Raw genomic sequence first — 20,462 nt, 5'->3', positions numbered from 1 at the left:
CACTGGCTGCCGAAGTTGCTGCTGTTGGCGTTAAAAAAGCGGAAAATCGCAGCACATTTTTGCTTTTTAATTAAGCCCTCAATTTTTTATGTTCCATTCGAAAGCGACACGCCGTGATTTTTCATCTACCCTTGCTCCTCTTATCCTCCACATCCTTGGATCCCGGGCAAAAATAGTTTACTCTTACAGCCAGCAGCATCTGGAGTGTAAATGTGCGTACATGGGTTAAAAGCTCGCAGCTTGACAAATTATTCTTACGCTCTCTCTCTCTCTCTCGCTCTCTGAAATTAAAAGGCGTTTGTTTTGTTCTCCTTTTTTGGCTTCAGTTGCAGTTTTAATTATCTGATTCCGAACATTAATAAAGCGCAATTAATAACAAGTACTGGCTAAAAGTTGAGCGTTGTAAAGATTTTATTGTCTTGTTTTGGTTTATTATATGACACGCTTTTTCATTTAACATGACTATTATTATTAGCCCTAAACATTTACATTTCTACGGATAAATATTATTAAATTAGATTAGTTTTAAGGATATATATATATCCTATAAAATATAGTGTATATTTTAAGTATACTCTTTCATAGTCCCGCAAAGGTCAACTTTTGGATTTGATTGAGTATTAAATAAAGTACATTTCTCTATCAATTTGATTTATTTGTTCATAATTTTGTGGTAAAATCTATTAAATCAAAAGAATTATGCATCAAATATATTTATAATAATTTCTAATTTTCAAAAAAATGTTTTGAAAAGCTTAATTTTAGTCTGTGTTCAGGCCACGGTAAAAATTCCAGGTCGTCTGCGGCCTCACTTCCCGCTCTTAGTACTCCAGGCCTCCAACTTTCCGCTCACCAGCCTCTAAGCTCTCCAACTCCCTGCCCTCCGGCCACCAACTCTCCCAACTCCCGCTCTCCCGCGCTCCTACTTCGTCTTTCTACAGCGCACGGGAACACTTAGCTAGGCATTGACCCTTTTCGGCTTCCCGAACCAGCCGCTACATCAACTGCGACGCCCGCGATTTATCAACTCCTGCAACATCTACATCGAAACCGTTAACAAGAGGCTATCTACAACCCCACTTCTCCGCCACTTCGGCCCCCAATAGCAGAGGGCAGACCTACGAACAACCCCAATCCAGTGAATTCTACCAGGAATTTCCATTAAAACAGACTGGATGAAGAGTTTGAGTCTAGCTTAAAAGAGAGATCAACAATACCTAAGCTTTTAAATTGATAGAAAAATATATAGACTGCTTTATTTTTTTAACGAATTGGCACTTTAGATTTAAAATGAACTACAAATGAGTTAATATAGCTTCCAAATTACACATACAAAAACCCTTTTATCACAGTGATCGGTAACTTGCTTACACACCTCTCCAGGTAATGCCATAAATACATCAATGTTAGTCTAACAACCGATCAGTTAGCTTCAGGCTGGAGACGCGCGATGATTGCTGGCAAACTCGGTTGAAAATAATGCTAATTCGGTTTAAAGCGATCGTTGACCTAGTAATCGGCACGTGACGGCAAGTGCTCAATAACATCACCTCCAAAACAGAGACACTTCAGGCTTCAGACTTTAGCCGAACCGGTTTCAGGAATTCAATTACGCGAAAGTTGAGAGTGTTGGGACTAAAGCTAATCAGTTTGAAGCGGTTGACTTTATAGGAATCAACTAGCCAGCCATCCCTTGCTTCCTCGTTTAAAATACTTAAATCCTCGGGATCCTTTTGGGAATCCCCCAATTCCTTGCAGAAGGTGAGCACTAATTCAGCTATGGCCAAACGGCAATTTTTCGCATCCAACTGTTCGTTGATCTGCGAGTCTGCCAGAGCACTCTGAATACGTTGAATCATTTGTTCCTTTTCCTGGGCAGTACCCAAATCCAGAAGATTGCGCAGGCCAACAAAGAGCATGTCTACCAGGACACATCGACGACCATCGATCCAGCGACGAACTACTCTCACGGGCACACAATGCCTCAGGTGATCCCTTTGAAACCGCACTAATTTGCTATAGGGATAGCGAACCTGGGACAACCCGTAAATGTCTGCCGATCCTCGCTTCGTACAGCAACTCTGGATGCAGGGCCAGTCAGCTTGGCGCACTGCCTCGATCATGGTGGCCGCCGCCTGTCGGGTGCCCTCCTGGAATCCACCTTCGTCGAAGCCCATGCCCAAAAGGCGCCGAAGACGCCATAGGCAATAACGATGCCGCAGACTACTGAGCAACTGCATCATGCTGAGTTTCCAGCTGAGGCGCCTTCTCGATACATGATAATGTTTACGATGTGCTTGGAGTGCCGAGGGGCAGAATGATTGAAAAGTGGTTGTACCACAGCCACCACCCCTGATTATACTTAAAATTTTGGAGGGACCCAAACTACAAAGAACTTTCGAATACATATTCCTATTAAAAATGATTAATCCTATATGAATGAATCGAAAATAGGTGCCTACTTTACCTTAACTTTAAGTTTATTACTAGGTTTAATTTCTTCATTTTAGGATAATTTAAGATCTCTTTAAGTGATTCTTACTGATCAGTATCATCTCGATTTCGTTATATAGAATGCCGCAGCTTAATCCATGTCCCTGGATCTTTATCCTCCTTATATCTTCTTCATGGGCTGCCTATGATCATTATCGCTTACCTAGTTCCTTAGAACCTCTGCACTATAACTTACGGATCCTCACCCACTTAAATAGTACAGATCAAAGATTCGAGGGTTCGGTAAAGATAGATATTCTGGCCAGAGAATCCACCAGGAATATAACTTTACATGTGGCATTCCTAAAGATAGAGGAGGAGCGGACGTCACTTAGCTTCAAACAGGAAACAAACAGCATTACTTCCATCGAAACAAATGAGTTATATAATTTCTACATCCTGCACTTGAGTCAAGAACTGGAAAAGGATCAGATCTATCAGTTGGAAATGCACTTTGCAGCCAATTTAAATGATTCCTTAAGCGGCTACTACAAAAGTAATTTCACAGATGCTATTACCAAGGAAGTTCAGTGAGTTTATTGTTTAATTTTTCACAACTTAAATATTTAAATCATGTATTTTAGTCACCTGGCAGTCACTCAATTCTCACCCACATTTGCCAGGCAGGCTTTTCCCTGCTTTGATGAGCCCTCCTGGAAATCCACTTTCAATATTACCTTAGGTTATCATAGGGATTACACGGGTTTGAGTGGTACTCCAGTTATTGAATGTCAAAAGCAGTAAGTAGCTCTTACTAAGTTGTTGTCTGTGGATTGCCTAGAGTATAGGGTGGGGAAATACAATTTGACAATATACAGTAATCTTAATTTATAAGTCCCTTACCGCAGTATAACCTTCCTCACCTCAAACTGTCAGACTTAAAAAACTCACCATGAGCGCCACCTTAAAACTTTCTAGAGTGCCCATTACTTCATTAAGGAACAACGGCAAACTATTATACAAAAATACTAACTTAAGCTATAGGTCTTGCTATCGACCCGCGACTTAAGTATTTAAAGCCAAAACCACAAAATCTGATGTTTAAATCATTCATTTGGTAAAATGTAGAGGTTTCTTAACTCCGTATATCAATTTTACAAAATAATAACACTCACGAAATGAATTGCTATAAGAATATTGTTAAGTTCCTAAAAACTTCTTACTCTTTTAGCGGTAGTCTTGAAAACTATATATGGTGCGATCATGAAACACTTTTGAAAACTTCAACATATTTAGTGGCCTACTCCGTTCATGACCTGAAGAATGCAGCCACCATAGCGGGTGATACTAGGAATAGAGTAACCTTCCGAAACTGGATGCAGCAAAAGTTGTTGGATCAGGACATGATATCAATGGAAATTGCTCCCAAATTGCTTGGCTTCTACGAGAACCTTTTCCAAATTGATTTTCCACTACGGAAAATTGATCAGCTTACGGTGCCTACACACAGATTTACGGCAATGGAAAACTGGGGACTGGTTACCTACAATGAGGAGAGATTACCCCAGAACCAAGGAGACTTTTTGCAGCAGCAAAAGGATATGACCGCCTCAACTGTGGCCCATGAATATGCCCATCAGTGGTTTGGAAATCTGGTCACTATGAAATGGTGGAATGATCTCTGGTTGAAGGAAGGCCCATCTACGTATTTTGCCTACTTGGCGCTAGATGGCTTACAACCTGAATGGACCAGGGGAGAACGATTTATAGCTCGAGACTTGGCAAACTTTTTTGAAAAAGACTCGAATGCTACCGTGCCTGCCATCTCGAAGGATGTTAAGAATCCCACAGAGATTCTGGGACAATTTACAGAGTATGTTTACCAGAAAGGAGCTCTGACCATGCGAATGTTGCACAAAATGCTTGGAGAGGAGGCTTTCTTCCAGGGAATTCGTTCGTTTCTGAGGAGGTACTATTTAGGAAACGTGTCTCAAGGGGATCTTTGGCAATCCTTTCAGGAAGTTGCGCTGCAAAAGGGAATTATTTCTGATAAACTTAATCTGAGCAGTGTTATGGATTCCTGGACTCTGCAGGGTGGCTATCCCTTGGTAACCCTCATTAGGGATTACCAAACAGGTAGGATAACCATTAATCAAAACAGATTCTTAAAGGGAAATGATATGGTGATAAATTCATCCTGCTGGTGGGTGCCTTTGACCTTTGTGAGGCAAAATCTACCAGATTTTAATAGGACTTCCCCACAATTTTGGTTGGAGTGTCCTTCGATCACGAAAGTTATCGAGTTGTCCGATTTGCCAACCTCCGATGAATGGATCATTCTCAATCCCCAAGTTGGCAACATCTTCAGAGTTAACTATGATGAACAAAACTGGCACTTACTAAAGGAAACTCTCAAGAATGATCCCAATTTCGGTGGCATTCACAAACTGAATAGAGCTCAGTTGGTGGATGATATTCTGGCATTGGCAGCTGGAAATATTCACAAATATGACAAGGCCTGCGATCTTTTGGACTATCTGAAAAATGAAAGGGACTTTCTGCCTTGGCAAAGGGCTGTGGGTATACTAAATCGTCTGGGGGCTTTGTTAACTGGTGAGGATGCTAGGAAATTTAAAGTGAGTTAAGTTCAAGTTTTGTTTTTCCTATAAATAAATCTACTATATTCTTTCAGTTATACATGCAGAAGCTACTCTTACCCCTCTATAAACGCTTTCCAAAGCTATCAGGGATAACAGAATCAACCCCGGCCATCAAGGATATCCATTTTGCCCATTTTGTATATACCCAGGCCTGTCGTTATAACGTGGATGATTGTACCAGTCAGGTCAAGACTCTTACTCTATCTCATCGTAATGGTTCCCGGGATAAGCTGCCTTTGAATTTCCAAAAGGTTGCCTACTGCTCGTTTCTGGAAGAAGGTGGCGATGAGGAGTTCCAAGAGATATTCGGACTGTTCCAGAACTCTACGAATGCAACCCAAAGAAGGATATGGGCTTCATCATTAGGTTGCACTCGTGATTTCAAAAACTTTGAGAAGTTACTGAACCTAACCCTTCAATCTGATGAGAAACCTATAAGTGATTGTTATGTCTTGGCAGTGGAAACAGCCTTGAGCAGAGATGCTTTGGTTTCATCAACAGGAGACTATATACTAAGTCATGCTAAGGTCACGGGGTGAGTTCGAACTATTTAAGAAATCTTGATCATCATTAAAACTACCTTCTTTTTAGTGAAAAATTCAAAAAGCGAGAGCTTACAGGACTACTGCTCAGTTTGGTAAGAAATTTCCAAAGTCCCGAGAAAGTGGAAGAACTTAAAGAAAGGTTAAGGGACATCAAGCAGTTTGAAGAACCTCTGAAAAAGGCAATTGACCAGGTCAAGATAAATCAAAAGTGGCAAAAGGATTGCTCAGATGATTTTAGTAAGGCTCTAGGACAGCGTATATAATACATCTACTAAGTATAAAAACTCTGAATGATTAAAAATATTTAAGTTAAGAGACTGTGACATCAAAATCTGATAAAAAATTAAATTTAATTTTAAATAAGGTTACTTCCTTAAGATTTTAGCTATTTGTTAAGGTCAACATTTAAACTAATAAACTACTTCTAACATAGTTAAGTATATTTCTTAGATTTTAGACCAGTCTCAGGCCATGCACCTGTGTCAACCTATTCTAAGATCAGGACTCAACTGGCTGTCAGGTTCCATGTTCTGGGTATTAATTAAGGCAATGGCGATGAAATCTTGGAGCCAGCATTGAAAGGAATGTGATTTGGGGTGTGGCAGGGCACGGCAGGAGGAGTCCAAGGAGGCCAGCTGTCAGAAACGGGTCCTGTCAGGACTTTGACTGGTGGATTGCCTGACACGGGACACACACCAACACTATCCGTCCAAGCAGTAGCATCCATCCAGCGGCTCCTTTGTTTGTTCCGGCGAAGCTGCTTGGTCGTCCTTTCTGGCATTTGACGTTTACACGGGTACGTCAAAATATGTATTCCTCACTGCCACATCCACCTCCATGATGACATGTGGAAAGAACATGGAAATGGCGGCCCAGCATTTAGTTGTCCGCTTTGTTTGTCATCTCAGAAAGGAGTGGTAGAGGAATAGGATTCTCGATTCACAACTGACTGCCAATTAGACAAATTAATCGGTTGTAATTGATGTGCCAGGGGGTTAATGGATTGCATTGCGAAAGCGAGTCTTAGGGCGTCAATCAGGCGAAAGTAACTATCAATTGCAACCAATTTGATGTCTTATGTAATCTTGGATCTTAGCCACTTCACTTTTGCAGTTACTAACAATCACAGACTTGTTTGTTGATTATTTCGGCCAATGACAATGAGGGATATTTGGCAAGGATTTCAACTGACAAACGGCCGGAGATGATGAAAACTACTGGCTTAGCAGGATGAAGTAGGCTCGATAGAAATTAATAAAATTGATAGAAAATATTTTGAGAGGGTAATAGAGATGGAATGGGTAGGCAAGGCTGACAGCCTAATTAGTTTAAGATAAATAAAAAATCACATTTATTGGCAGTAGATACCAAGGAACTTTACCAATGTACCAAAAAAAGACTTTCCCTTGGCAGTAAAGTTCATTGAAGTAAATATTGCGCTGAATCAATCAATTGATGGCCCATAATTGAAACCACAAAGGGAATGCATACACATACCTTATATAGTATGCACCGATATATGCTGGAAAATGCATACATAAATGCAAATGCAAATGAAAAGTGGCCCTGTCAGAAAAATTAACGCTATTAATGCTTGTTAAAAGCGGTTATTAAATTAATTAAATGTGATGCCAGCTTGACGTGCGTGTAGAACAGAAACAGAACAGAAACAGGACCAGAAACAGAGCCGAACAATTTGGTCCGGTAAAAGTGCAAATGTTTTTCGACATATCGCGACGGACTCACAGATGCCGGATTATATCATGTTAAATATTTACGCTGGACATCGGTATTTTAGCGCTACTTTTTGCTTATTTATTTATCACAAATTAATTGAATCTGAACTCGGCAGAGAGAGAGAGAGAGAGCTAGCGAGCGAATGCGGCTGAAATGTCAAATTAATTGGACGATTGAAGTGTTCTCGGAAAAGATATGGAGTGTGTCCTTTGCTATTTGGAAATGCAGCAAGTTTTTGTATTTATTTTTTATCTGGTAGTTTAAGGGGAATCAATTTTATATGCTGTGTGTTTCAAAAATAAAATACAAATTTTAGAAATATTGTTTCTTATGCGGTTATACTTCTTAAGCTAGATAGATAGAGAATGAAGAAAGACTCTTTGGGAAACAAGGTAATAAAATTGATATTATTGGAATTAATATAATAATATATTTGTTAAAATTAGGTATGACTTAGTTTTAAAACTATTCCTCTATACTTCTCCTTCAGACTAAAAACTTAGCTTTCTTCTTCGGAAAGTCTAAACATTCTTTATTTTCTGATTTAAATTTTATGGTTTTTGTTTTTATGATACCATTAATTTACTATTTAAGACTTAAAACTTTCTTTCCTTCTTATTTCCCCAATTTAAAATTGATGAATTTTTATTGCCTCACCTCGAGGCAAGTATGTAAGTAATTTGTGGCAAAAGTTTGCTTGCTTCGTTAGCTCTTTTGAATGCCCCCAATGCCTGGGGATAATTCTGGATTTTAGCTGGAATATGCCTCGCCTGCGATTTGGTGTATCCTTCAGCTGCTGCTGCAGATTGTGGCACACAATCAAATTTTGAACGTTAATTAATATGCATTCAGTGTCTGGCAGGGCAGGGATCAAATTATGTAATAGCCGCATTAAAATTGAATTTCTCAATGCGTGCCACGCAGATTGCCGTTGTGTGGGTGAGATACATCCACGTAGTAGATATATATATGAACTATATAGACTTGAATTTCTGTTCACGTGGCCATGACGCAGGCGGAGACCTCCTCCATTCGCTGTCCATGGCAAAATGGAAAATGGTCTAATTACCCCTAATTGAATACGACAAGCTTTGCTCTCTCTACCCCCCTCCCAACCCCTTTTAAGTGAGACAAATTATTTGTGTGTAGCTGCAATTGCAATTCAATTGGAGTGTTTAGATTATCAATTCCTGGAAACGATTGTCGATTATGCTGTGTGCCCGGCAATCGGGTCAATTGCTACTCCCAAGGATTTCAAGACGTGATTATCATTGTGTTATGGATTATAGATTTTCATAGGGGTTAAGGTTTATTCTCTGGAAGTTGCCTTATAATCCTGAGGCAGTTGTATCTAGTTGATTATAATTTGCCTATCTATAAAGAAGGCATTCAAGAAGGTATGTAAAATATTGTAAAAATATAATGTTTACTTAAAAAAGGTTAGTTCCCTTTCAAGATAGAAACTCTTTTTGAAGAAAGCGATTTAGCAGCTGGGTTCAGCATCAGAACTTTACTATCTTATTCTTTTTATACCCGTTACTCGTAGAGTAAAAGGGTATACTAGATTCGTTGAAAAGTATGTAACAGTTAAAAGGAAGCGTTTGCGACCCTATAAAGTATATATATTCTTGATCAGGATCAATAGCGAAGTCGATTGAGCCATGTCCGTCTGTCCGTCCGTCCGTCCGTCCGTCCGTCCGTATGAACGCTGAGATCTCAGGAACTATAGCAGATACAAAGTTGAGATTAAGCATGAAGATTCTTGAGGTCCCGGGACAGCGCAAGTTTATTACAGCATCCTGCCAGATGCTTCTGAAACTTTCCACGAAGTTGCATCTGGCCACGCCCACTCTAACGCCCACAAACCGCGGAAAACTGTGGCGTCTATACTATTATTATGAATGCCTTCGATTGACTTTGTATAACTTATTTCTGTTAATATCTATCGATTTGCCAAAGATTTTTCAAATCGGAACATTATTTCGCTATTTATAAAGAAATTAAGTTATAAGGCCTCACATGGGCAATAAGGATACTCAACATACTCCCTCTGACAATAGGTGGCGCCTCGTGAATTTGCACTAGCAAAATAATATTTTAAAATTTTGTAAAACGGTAACGGCACTCGACTATAGCGTTTCCTCTTGTTTTTTATGTGTGTGTGTTGAATCTTTGGATCTTTCTGGGGGACTCGATCCCATACCGCTGGATTCTTGGGGAATCGCTTTAACCCCCTAAGCGGCGATTTGCCAGCGTCGAATTGTTCTATAAAAGCTATCGTTAACAGCCTACTTGGATGCTAATCCGCCAGCAAACTGTTTGCGACCGCTTCCAATTAAATTGACTTGCAATGTGGAACAGGATGGGCAACTACTAGCTCAGTCAAGGTCAACTGAAAGTTCGGAAAAAAAATAGTTTTATGACCTTTGTAAAATTGATTAAAATTTTTTGTTGTTTGTATGCAGCTTAGCTTGCACCCGCTTCCGTGGCGATTTGCCAGTGTTGAATCGTTCTATCGATAACGGCCTACTTTGATGCTTTATCCGTATGTGTGTGTTGCTTGATCTTTCTGGGGGGACTCGAACCCATGCCGCTGGATTCTTGGGGATTCGCTTAATCCACTAAGCCACCGTCCGTGGCGATTTGCCAGCGTCGAATTGATCTATATAAGCTACCTATCGATAACAGCCTACTTGGATTTTCTATGCAGCTTAGCTTGCGCACCCGCTTCCGTGGCGATTTGCCAGTGTTGAATCATTCTATCGATAACGGCCTACTTTGATGCTTTATCCGTATATTTTTATGTGTGTGTTGCTTGATCTTTCTGGGGGGACTACTCGAACCCATGCCGGCGGAATACTTCGGGTTCACCTTAACCCCCTGAGCCACCGTCCGTGGCGATTTGTCAGCGTCGAATTGATCTATATAAGCTACCTATCGATAACAGCCTACTTGGATTTGTATGCAGCTTAGCTTGCGCACCCGCTTCCGTGGCGATTTGCCAGTGTTGAATCATTCTATCGATAACGGCCTACTTTGATGCTTTATCCGTATATTTTTATGTGTGTGTTGCTTGATCTTTCTGGGGGGACTACTCGAACCCATGCCGGCGGAATACTTCGGGTTCACCTTAACCCCCTGAGCCACCGTCCGTGGCGATTTGTCAGCGTCGAATTGTTCTATATAAGCTACCACCTATCGATAACAGCCTACTTGGATTTGTATGCAGCTTAGCTTGCGCACCCGCTTCCGTGGCGATTTGCCAGTGTTGAATCATTCTATCGATAACGGCCTACTTTGATGCTTTATCCGTATATTTTTTTTTATGTGTGTGTGCTTGATCTTTCTGGGGGACTCGAACCCATGCCGGCGGAATACTTCGGGTTCACCTTAACCCCCTGAGCCACCGTCCGTGGCGATTTGTCAGCGTCGAATTGTTCTATATAAGCTACCACCTATCGATAACAGCCTACTTGGATTTGTATGCAGCTTAGCTTGCGCACCCGCTTCCGTGGCGATTTGCCAGTGTTGAATCATTCTATCGATAACGGCCTACTTTGATGCTTTATCCGTATATTTTTTTTTATGTGTGTGTTGCTTGATCTTTCTGGGGGGACTCGAACCCATGCCGGCGGAATACTTCGGGTTCACCTTAACCCCCTGAGCCACCGTCCGTGGCGATTTGTCAGCGTCGAATTGTTCTATATAAGCTACCTATCGATAAAAGCCTACTTTGTTGATTCATACGATATATTTTTATGTGTGTGTTGCTTGATCTTTCTGGGGGGACTCGAACCCATGCCGGCGGAATACTTCGGGTTCACCTTAACCCCCTGAGCCACCGTCCGTGGCGATTTGTCAGCGTCGAATTGATCTATATAAGCTACCTATCGATAACAGCCTACTTGGATGATAATCCGTATATTTTTTTTATCTGTGATCTTTCTGGGGGACTCGAACCCATGTCGTCGGATATTTGGGGATTCACCTTAACCCCCTAGGCTATCTATCGATAACAGCCTACTTGGATTCTTTCGATATATTTTTATGTGTGTGTGTTTGATCTTTCTGGGGGACTCGAACCCATGTCGTCGGATATTTGGGGATTCACCTTAACCCCCTAGGCTATCTATCGATAACAGCCTACTTGGATTCTTTCGATATATTTTTATGTGTGTGTGTTTGATCTTTCTGGGGGACTCGAACCCATGTCGTCGGATATTTGGGGATTCACCTTAACCCCCTAGGCTACCCATCGATAACAGCCTACTTGGATTCTTTCGATATATTTTTATGTGTGTGTGTTTGATCTTTCTGGGGGACTCGATCCCACGTCGTCGGATACTTGGGGGATTCACCTTAACCCCCTAGGCTACCCATCGATAACAGCCTACTTGGATTCTTACTATATATTCTTATGTGTGTGTTGGATCTTTCTGGGGGAACTCGATCCTATGCCGCTGGATTCTTGGGGATTCGCTTAATCCACTAAGCCACCGTCCGTGGCGATTTGCCAGCGTCGAATTGTTCTATATAAGCTACCTATCGATAACAGCATACTTGGATGCTAATCCGTATATTTATACCCGTTACTCGTAGAGTAAAAGGGTATACTAGATTCGTTGAAAAGTATGTAACAGATAGAAGGAAGCGTTTGCGACCCTATAAAGTATATATATTCTTGATCAGGATCAATAGCGAAGTCGATTGAGCCATGTCCGACTGTCCGTCCGTCCGTTCGTCCGTCCGTCCGTCCGTCCGTCCATCCGTCCGTCCGTCCGTCTGTCCGAAACCAAAAATGCAAAAATCGAAAAGTATAAGAGCTACAAAATTTTGCTTTACACGTATTTAAGAGATGCCTCTGCAACTTGCCACGAAGTCGTATCCGGCCACGCCCACTCTAACGCCCACAAACCGCGGAAAACTGTGGCGTCTATGATAATATTATGAATGCGTTCGTTTGACCTTGTATAACCTATTTCTGTTAATATCTACCGGTTTACCAAAGAGTTTTCAAATCGGAACATTATTTCGCTATTTATAACGAAATTAAGGTTATAAGGCCCCACATGGGCAGTGACGTCACAATAAGGATACTCAACATACTCCCTCTGACAATAGGTGGCGCCTTGTGAATTTCCACTAGCAAAATAATATTTTAAAATTTTGTAAAACAGTAACGGGTATCATATAGTCGCGGCACTCGACTATAGCGTTTCCTCTTGTTTTTCAGTAATTTCATCGTTGTCTTCAACTTTCTTGTATATATTTTAAAAATAAACATCAATTTACTAATCACTACATCATAAATTAAACTTATCGAAGTACAGTAGCGATAACAACGAACTTTAACTGCTGTTCAAACACAAATTTTTTTATTATGTTTTCTGCACTTAATAATATCATAAAATCCCCCATTTAATACTTATTTTTGCCACAATAAGATCCTTTCATAACTTCTTGAATACATCTTTTTCAAATGCATTTTAAAGCCCCGCCCAATGAACTTTGAAACCTTTTCATTGCACTGACCTTTTCACCTGGCAAGTTTTCTTTGAAATTAAGCCCCTGACTGGGGAAATATATTTCAATTAGTGCATTTTTTCCCTCCTAGAAGCTTTGTTGCTTCATTGTTCTGGGGCTTGCCGATTTTCCATTTTCCATTTTCCGTTTTCTATTTTCCGTATACTGTACTGGCTGGCTTGTTTGCCTTTCGATGGGAGATGTCGATGCTTTTTATTGTCTAACTTGTGTATTACGTTTTGTTGATATCGTAAATTAAGGCAGATGAGGTGGAGGAGGAGGAGGTTCATTGTTCGTTGTTTTAATGCCGCCAAGGGAAAATAAATTCATTAAAAACTTTTGGCCAATGTGAAAATCCCTTTTATTGACTTTGCCCTGTCGGTCGGTTCGGTGGTTGCGTGTGCAAATATTTATGCAAATATTTCTGCACTGGCTAGCATGTTTTGATTGTGCTGGCTCTGTTGCATATTCAGAATCCGAATCGAATCGATTTGCTGACCAAATGCGAGTGTTTCAGCCCCCTTGCTCCCGCTCTGCCCGCTCATCATAATCAGAGTGAAAAGTTTTCTTACTTTACTTTACATTTATTGCTTCCTTCCCCGGACCTCCTCGGTACTTTTGTTTGAATTCTGGGCAAAAGAAATAGAACGTGAAAACTATTTCTTGCTGGCGCCTCCAGGCTGCGAGACATTCAAGAAAGTTGCCACAAAAGTGGAAACACGACCAGAAGCCCCAAAAAACTTACCCTTGTCCGGCCGAGACAGAGAGAGAAGGACAGCGTCCGGGAAGAGGCAAGGAAAGGAAAGGAAAGGGGCGCAGAGATTGCAACTTACAAATTTAGATTACGAGGCAAGCACAATTGCCACACATGTTTGCACAAATGCTGGCTGGATTGTTTAATTTCGTTTAATTAAATTGCAAATATTTTATTGCTGCACTTGCAACAGAAATTTCCCTTGTAGAGTTTAAATTTGTGTGGCACCATATGGTGGTAGCTGCACATGCAGCAACTCCACTGGCAATATTAGTAGTGTGTATCTTTCAATCTTTGAGTGCGTAAAAGCATTAGTAAGCACTTAAAACTTTCGAGTCCTTGAGATAGTAAGTTATTGGATTGGCCAAGATCCTTAAATCTAAGATAGGTAGGCTACTTAAATGTTTTCTATAAAGTTAAGCTTTAAAATTACCTTAATTAGTTAAAAGGTATATGCTTTCTTTTGATTCAAGGCAACCTGTATCACCAGAGCATTATTTCCTTCCTTCCAGTTCCTCCTTCAACCCATAAAACATTTCCATATATTCTACACTTGAGTGGCTAATTGTTGTGATGGCTAATTTCCATTAAATCGATAAGCAATCATCGAAATGGAATCGCTCGACACCTCTATAAATATTGAGAGTGCCAACCACTTGATGCTAATGCAAATTTGAGTCGTCTAAGTCATGTAACCACCATGCCTCAATAATTCACTTGACCACCTCAACGAGCACTTGATTGGCCCCACTTTGAGGGGGTTGTGACCTTGGCAGTGCAAAACCAATCTCCCAGCCACCACCCATTTAAGACAACATTGGAAACAGCAACAACAGCAAAAAGAAAAACAGAAGCAACTAGCCAAGGAAACGGCATCGAGTTTTCTTTTTCCTCCAGCCACTTTCTCCTCCACTTTCTCCAGCTCTTCGATGTGTTTCTTTTAAGTGCTCCTTATAGTTGATTTCTGTTGTTGCTGTCGAGTTTCTGTTTACCCTGGCACACAGCAAAAATAAAGCGTCTAAAGGAAAAACACTTTTAGCACGCATCGAAGGGAAAAACCAATAGAGGCTAGGCAGGGCAGGGCAGGGCTTCAAAGTCCAAGCACTTGGACAGGAAGAGCTCATCCACTTCCCTTTTCCACACCTGACTTCAAGGCAAATGGAGAATAGGAAACAATGGCAGATTTGTAATCCTATGCATGCACATTGAAAAAATATATGTAATATTTATAAATATTTCGCTTTTTAATAACTTTTTGTATTTGAAATTTTTGGGGATATTTTTATAAAGCATGTAAAAGTATGCTACGGAAAATGTAACTTCTTTTACTTCACCTTTGTAGGGCTCTATTAGAATTTCCAACAGATTTCCGTAGCTTCACCAACTGATTTCATATTTAAAAACAAAAAACAATTTATTTTTCCGTGTATTATCCCTAACCAATGGCATTAGCTTTCACCACTTGATACTGGCTCACAATCAGACTAATCTCGCTTCAATTTCGTTGGTGGAAACTCAGCTGAACAATGGAAACCCGTCCCATATATATCCTTTTTGGCTCCCATTAATCCCCCATGACAACTCGTAAAATTTTAAAGCATATTTACGGGCGGCTGCTCATTATTTTGATGCGCTTTGGCAAATACATACACATACATTGCTAAAAAGGATGAGTGGTGGGGAAGGGGGCGTAATGTTTGGGCGGGGAGGCTATTATAGAGGGTGGGGGGAGTGCGAAATAACATGAAAACTGGAACCGAAACTGGGACTCTGATGCATATATGCATATTAAACAGACCGCTTTTATTCGCCGGCACATTCTGACATCAAATTTGATTGTCTGCACAGTGCTCCTCCCTATTCTATATCCCAGAACCCACCAAAAACCCCCACCCCCGATAGCCCATCGTGAATGCATATGCATGAAACGGCATTATTTCGATGCTGCAAACAATAGACCAAAAGATCCAAATCTCTGTTGCTCCTGCTCCTGCTCTTGGTCCTGTTTCTGGTGTTGCTTTTGCTTGTGCTCCTGCTCCCGCTGCAAATGGGACAAAACAACGCGTCATCCTGCTATTGTGAGTGCACTGGAAAAAACTAGAGCTATCTTGGAGGAAAGGACAAACAATGTTTATAAGACGTTCCTTCTCACATTAACAGAAATCATTCTTAATTTTAAATAGAAGATTTAGTAATCAAACAATCTTTGAAACCATAAGTAAATTTTAAGTTATTTCCACTTTTAGAGTTAGTCTTGCTTTCAGTGCATAAGCTTAGTAGGTGGTCCATCTCTCACCCTGCCACCACCCACCTAAACAGGATGCTGCGAGTGGGGAGGATTTAGCCACAATTCATGCGGCTGCATTTGCCTAAGCGCCAAATATTAATGACGCTGCGACGACGATGACGAGGTCTGAAATATCATCAGCCGAGCTGGGTGTTGATTTTAATGAGAGACACAAGTCGAGGAGTGAGGAAAGGATATTTTTTGATGGCTCGATGGCTTGGGAAATGCGGGGAAAGGAGTTCTGCTGAGCTGGGAAACTGCTCATGGGACATGGGACACTGTGCTTATCAACGCCATCAATTCATCCTGCAAGTCCTCAAAATTAGGGGTGTTTATTATTTTTGATTGCCGGCACGCGTCCAAAGAGCAGCTAACAAAACAATAAAAAGAAAGCGGAAAAGCTGTAGACAAATAGCTCGTGGAAGGGCTCAGAAGTCCCATTGTTTGAGCCTCAAATTGATAGCGCGCGTGCAAATTTCTGGCTGTTTTTGTTTCCCAACTGCTTTATTTTTTGCCTAATGACTCATTTCTTGTCTCGCCGGTGTCCCTTTCTTGTATATCGCTGCCCCTTTCGAACCCTTTGTTTTGCTCAGGGGAAACCCCTCTTCCTTTTGCTATAGAAAGCCAAAAAATTGGAGGGTGTGAAAAGCCAAACAGACACGCTGCAAAAATTTATTTGGCACCCTGAAATTTCCGCTTTCAAAAATAACTTCTTAAAGGGAAGCAAAGTGGAGTAAGAGTTGGCACAGGGAGAAAAATATTACTTACTCTTAAATATATCTATCTTACATTATCGATTAAGCTAAGTAAAAATCTTAAATAAATCAGGAAATACATCCCTAAGTTTGTATAAAAACAACTTTCCAAGAACTATAAAACCAATTCAGGAAATATTTTTGTAACCGTGCTGTGATGATCTGCCAAAATGGCACGTTCTGCTTCCCGTTTTAAGTGGGTTGAAAGGCAAGGGTGGAGCTGCTGTCGAAGGTGGAAGTGCAAGTGGTCTGCAGTTGAGTCCTCCCACTCGAGGACGCATTCACGGGCGTTTGCACTCGCAATTAGCGCAAATCAGGCGACGCAGGATGGTCCTCGGGGCTCTCAATTTGCCGCTTAACTTGCAATTGAATGACACATGCTCACAAGCTGGGCCAATAGAGTCACGAGTGGAGCAACTCAGATGAAAATGAAAAAGTCATGAACACAAAACAATAAGTTGCTAGGAAAAGAAGGGCTTAATTTCTCGTTGCGATTGAGAAATTGCTTTCAAAATACAAAATGATGAAGAAGACCCAACAAAGTTTAATAATTTTTTAATTAAAGTTAAGAACTTGAAGATTTTACAAAATAAATTAAGAATGGAGTGCCAGTTTACTTGATTTTTGAACACTTTTAGATTTTAAGTTGACAGTAAAGCACGGAAGCAATTTTAAAAAGGTTCCTAAAAGTATGCTGTGGATAATTGGACATCATATTTCCTACCACTTTTATATTCGATGTAAGCTGCAGCATAGTTTCAGGAATCTTTAAAAGTGTTTTGTGGCCTTCCTTTTTATTTTTTTTACTTATTATTTTATAAAGTTTAAAAATATCTTGTTTTTCTTATGTAATAGGGGGAACTATTACTATGAAAATGAAAATACATTTCTTTTATGTACTTTTTTCTTTATAACTATTTCATTAATGGAATATTTGACTGGTAATCCCTGTTCCTTCATTATTTTTTGTTGGTACCCCTCGAAGGACCTTGTCCATTCCCTCCTATTTAATGCTTTGTACCACTCTTAAGGCATTACTCTTTTCTTCTTTGTTGGTTTACTTCTTCCACGGCTTCTCCTCTTTTTCTACTTCTACTTCTTCTTCTTCTTCTGTTCCCTTAAGTTGTTGCTGTTATTGTTGTAGTTGCTGCTGTTAAGCATTCTTATCGCCGTTGGTAGCATTTCCGTTCCTTCTTACTCGTGCATTTTTCATTTCCGCCTCTGCGTCGCGGCATTTCCCTTCATTTTTCACACATTCTATATACCCTCCCTCTTGTCCTTCTCCTTCGCTCTACTTGCCATATATATTTCGCATTTATATTATTTTGTAATGTTTATTTCACTTTGAGAACCCTCTCAGGAAAGTCCCCCATCTCCCTTCCACTCCTCCTGGCTTTGACACTTTCGGTTAAGCCTTTAAGGAATTGAATCTCTAGATAAGGATTCTTATTTTTGAAATGATTCTCGCAGATTAAAGTGCTGGGAAAAGCTGGGATGGCTTGGAGTTTTCATCTTAATTGTATTCTACAAGATATTTTAGGTTTACCAAATAAATTTTACTTTTTCAGTTAAGAAAAGAGAAGATAATGTTAAATTTTTCATTTTCAATGCATCTTAGAGATCAGAAACGGAGATTTCCATATCCTGAAAACATTTTACCTTGCTTTATAAGATAAAACTTAAAGACCAGAGTGCCTGGCTAAATATACAAGCCCATTCCATGAGTTTTCACCACAGCCTGTCCATTATGATTGTTGTCGTGTGGAAAATATTGTCTGGTCGACAATTTTAGGGAACATTGTTGTTTGGGCGCCATTCCGCAGACCGCAGACAACGACGGGATAAATTTGGAATGGGAATGAAAATGATGCCCATTGTCATTAGGAGGAGGCCTTCGCCGGCAGAAATCTCTGGCACTGGCTATGGCAATGACTCTAGCAATGGCTATTTCCAGAACTTGACTATGGCAGCCAAAAAGGCAATTCCAGAAATTACTATTTGCATTATTTTCACGACAATGCCATGGCCAATTCATGGCAAATAGAACGGAAGCGAATCCGAGCGTAGAAAACGGCGAGGAAAAAGTCAGGGGAAAGCAGATGGAAGCAGCTGCTACAATTGACGGCGTCTGGGGAAAGATGAAAATTGATTTTAATGCCAGAAATTATGTTATTTGCGCATGTTATGGACATGCAGGAAATGCGAGGGCAACAACCAAAAAAGGAAAGAAAATGGAAGCGGCAAAAAACTCCAAGTACAGTACTTTGCCATAAGCTTTCCCTTACACACCCCCACTTTTCACACACACACACACACCCATAATTATTATGATTATGAACTCGACTAAATTACAAACGACTTACGTGTGAATGCGTCGAGTCCTTCCCCCCACCTCATCATGGGCATTGGAGATTGGGGATTGGGAACTCGGAATCGGATTCTGTGACTTCGGAGTTGGAGTGCGACAATCATTGACTGGCAGATAACGGAAATTGGCGACTTGAATTTATCGATTGTTAATGGGCGTTTGATAAATCGAGTTGATTAGCTTGGTGAGTGAATTGGGGATGTATGCCTGCTGATTCGGAACATTCATATGTGATGGCTTTATTTGTGTGTAATGGTGATGAATGGGAGTCAGATAAGGTGGGTTGAATATGTGCAAAAAGGTATTCGGTTTAGACAGTATACAATTAGCAGTTATGTAATTAGCGTAGCATACTTTTAGGAATTATAAGTAATTCAAATTACCAAAATTAAGGTTCTTTTAAGACGTACTGTTTCTTTGATTGATAATTATTCATAACCTTCTCCTTATTAAATTCTAAAATATATAAAAATATACTTATCAAGAACATAGAAACATGGAGAAAGAATAAGATATACTTATATTTTCATGTCAAAAATATATATTAAAAAATTATAGCATCATAGGAATGACATTTAATAATAAGATTATAAAATTGAGTTCCTCTGTAATTGCCTGAACTTTTCAACATTTAATCTAACATGTAAAAGCTAATAAAGCCACTCAGCCCTCCTTGCCTTACAGCATATCGCTTACCCGCTTTGTCAACAATTTATTTGGCCAATTCCCTGGCCAAACAATTCCCAAGTTGATGCAATTAAGGAAAATGCATAAAAAAAAGTAAAAAGCGAGAGCGAAAGAATCGCAGGATGAAGGCGACGCGCAAATAAGCCGGACTAAGAACCAACTTTTGCTGGCCGCATCATAAAAGCGGCGGTCGCAATCTGCTGCGTCTTCAATTCTGCGGTGTGCCTCCACCCCAAAAGCAACCCAAAAAGCCACCCAATAACCACCAGGAAAACCTGCCATCCCTCCTCCAGTCCGTGCGGAAGAACTTTGCAACTTGCGACGTCAAATTGCATTGGACTCTGTGTTTAATTTCTGTGATTTATTTGCTCAGCCTGCTGGCCAAGTTTTTGGTTCGCTTTTTTTTGGCTTTTACTTATCTAGCCGACTGACGATGAGTTTTGATTTCTTAGTGGGAAAGGAGCAGATTTCCTGGGATCTGCAGAGCAATTCTATGCGCTTTCCTGATTCCGGGCCATAAATCAAAATAAAACTTTGTCACTTGAGCTTTTGACTCGGGAAACTTGTGGTTCTGAATCTGTAGTACCGCCCTCTTCCCTTCCCCCCCCTTTGCCACTCTAATCGATTTCAAGTTTATGTTGCCGAAACAATAACAATAAAAATTGACAATGCCGAGGCGACGGCGGCTCATAAAATTTTATTACAAAAGGAAA

General features: G+C 40.4%; 2 protein-coding genes across 2 annotated transcripts; one reads left to right on the top strand and one right to left on the bottom strand.

Annotated features, from left to right (window-relative positions):
- Positions 1–1,223: 1,223 nt before the first annotated feature.
- LOC108112152 lies at positions 1,224–2,408 on the bottom strand. Its single transcript, XM_017221900.2, has one exon. It carries the CDS (start codon positions 2,406–2,408, stop codon positions 1,569–1,571), a length of 840 nt encoding a protein of 279 aa, XP_017077389.1. The 3' UTR covers positions 1,224–1,568.
- A 166-nt stretch (positions 2,409–2,574) lies between these two features.
- Positions 2,575–5,901, top strand: LOC108112151 (aminopeptidase N). The gene is made up of 5 exons (XM_017221899.1): positions 2,575–3,023; positions 3,078–3,233; positions 3,665–5,069; positions 5,126–5,628; positions 5,685–5,901. The coding sequence occupies exons 1-5, from the start codon at positions 2,575–2,577 to the stop codon at positions 5,899–5,901; spliced, it is 2,730 nt and encodes a 909-aa protein (XP_017077388.1).
- The last annotated feature ends 14,561 nt before the right edge of the window (positions 5,902–20,462 follow it).

Source organism: Drosophila eugracilis, unplaced genomic scaffold, assembly GCF_018153835.1.
Source record: "Drosophila eugracilis isolate 14026-0451.02 unplaced genomic scaffold, ASM1815383v1 contig_90, whole genome shotgun sequence".
Taxonomy (NCBI): domain Eukaryota; kingdom Metazoa; phylum Arthropoda; class Insecta; order Diptera; family Drosophilidae; genus Drosophila; species Drosophila eugracilis.
Note: the sequence above shows the minus strand (reverse complement) of the source record. Positions and strands in the feature narration are given on the sequence as shown.

Excerpts from the sequence above, each read along its gene's own strand:
- LOC108112152 (XM_017221900.2), bottom strand. The coding sequence starts at position 2,408 with ATGTATTCGAAAGTTCTTTGTAGTTTGGGTCCCTCCAAAATTTTAAGT.
- LOC108112151 (XM_017221899.1), top strand. The coding sequence starts at position 2,575 with ATGCCGCAGCTTAATCCATGTCCCTGGATCTTTATCCTCCTTATATCT. Across the intron at positions 3,234-3,664 it reads GTTATTGAATGTCAAAAGCA|CGGTAGTCTTGAAAACTATA; the intron begins GTAAGTAGCTCT and ends TTACTCTTTTAG. Across the intron at positions 5,629-5,684 it reads AGTCATGCTAAGGTCACGGG|TGAAAAATTCAAAAAGCGAG; the intron begins GTGAGTTCGAAC and ends CCTTCTTTTTAG.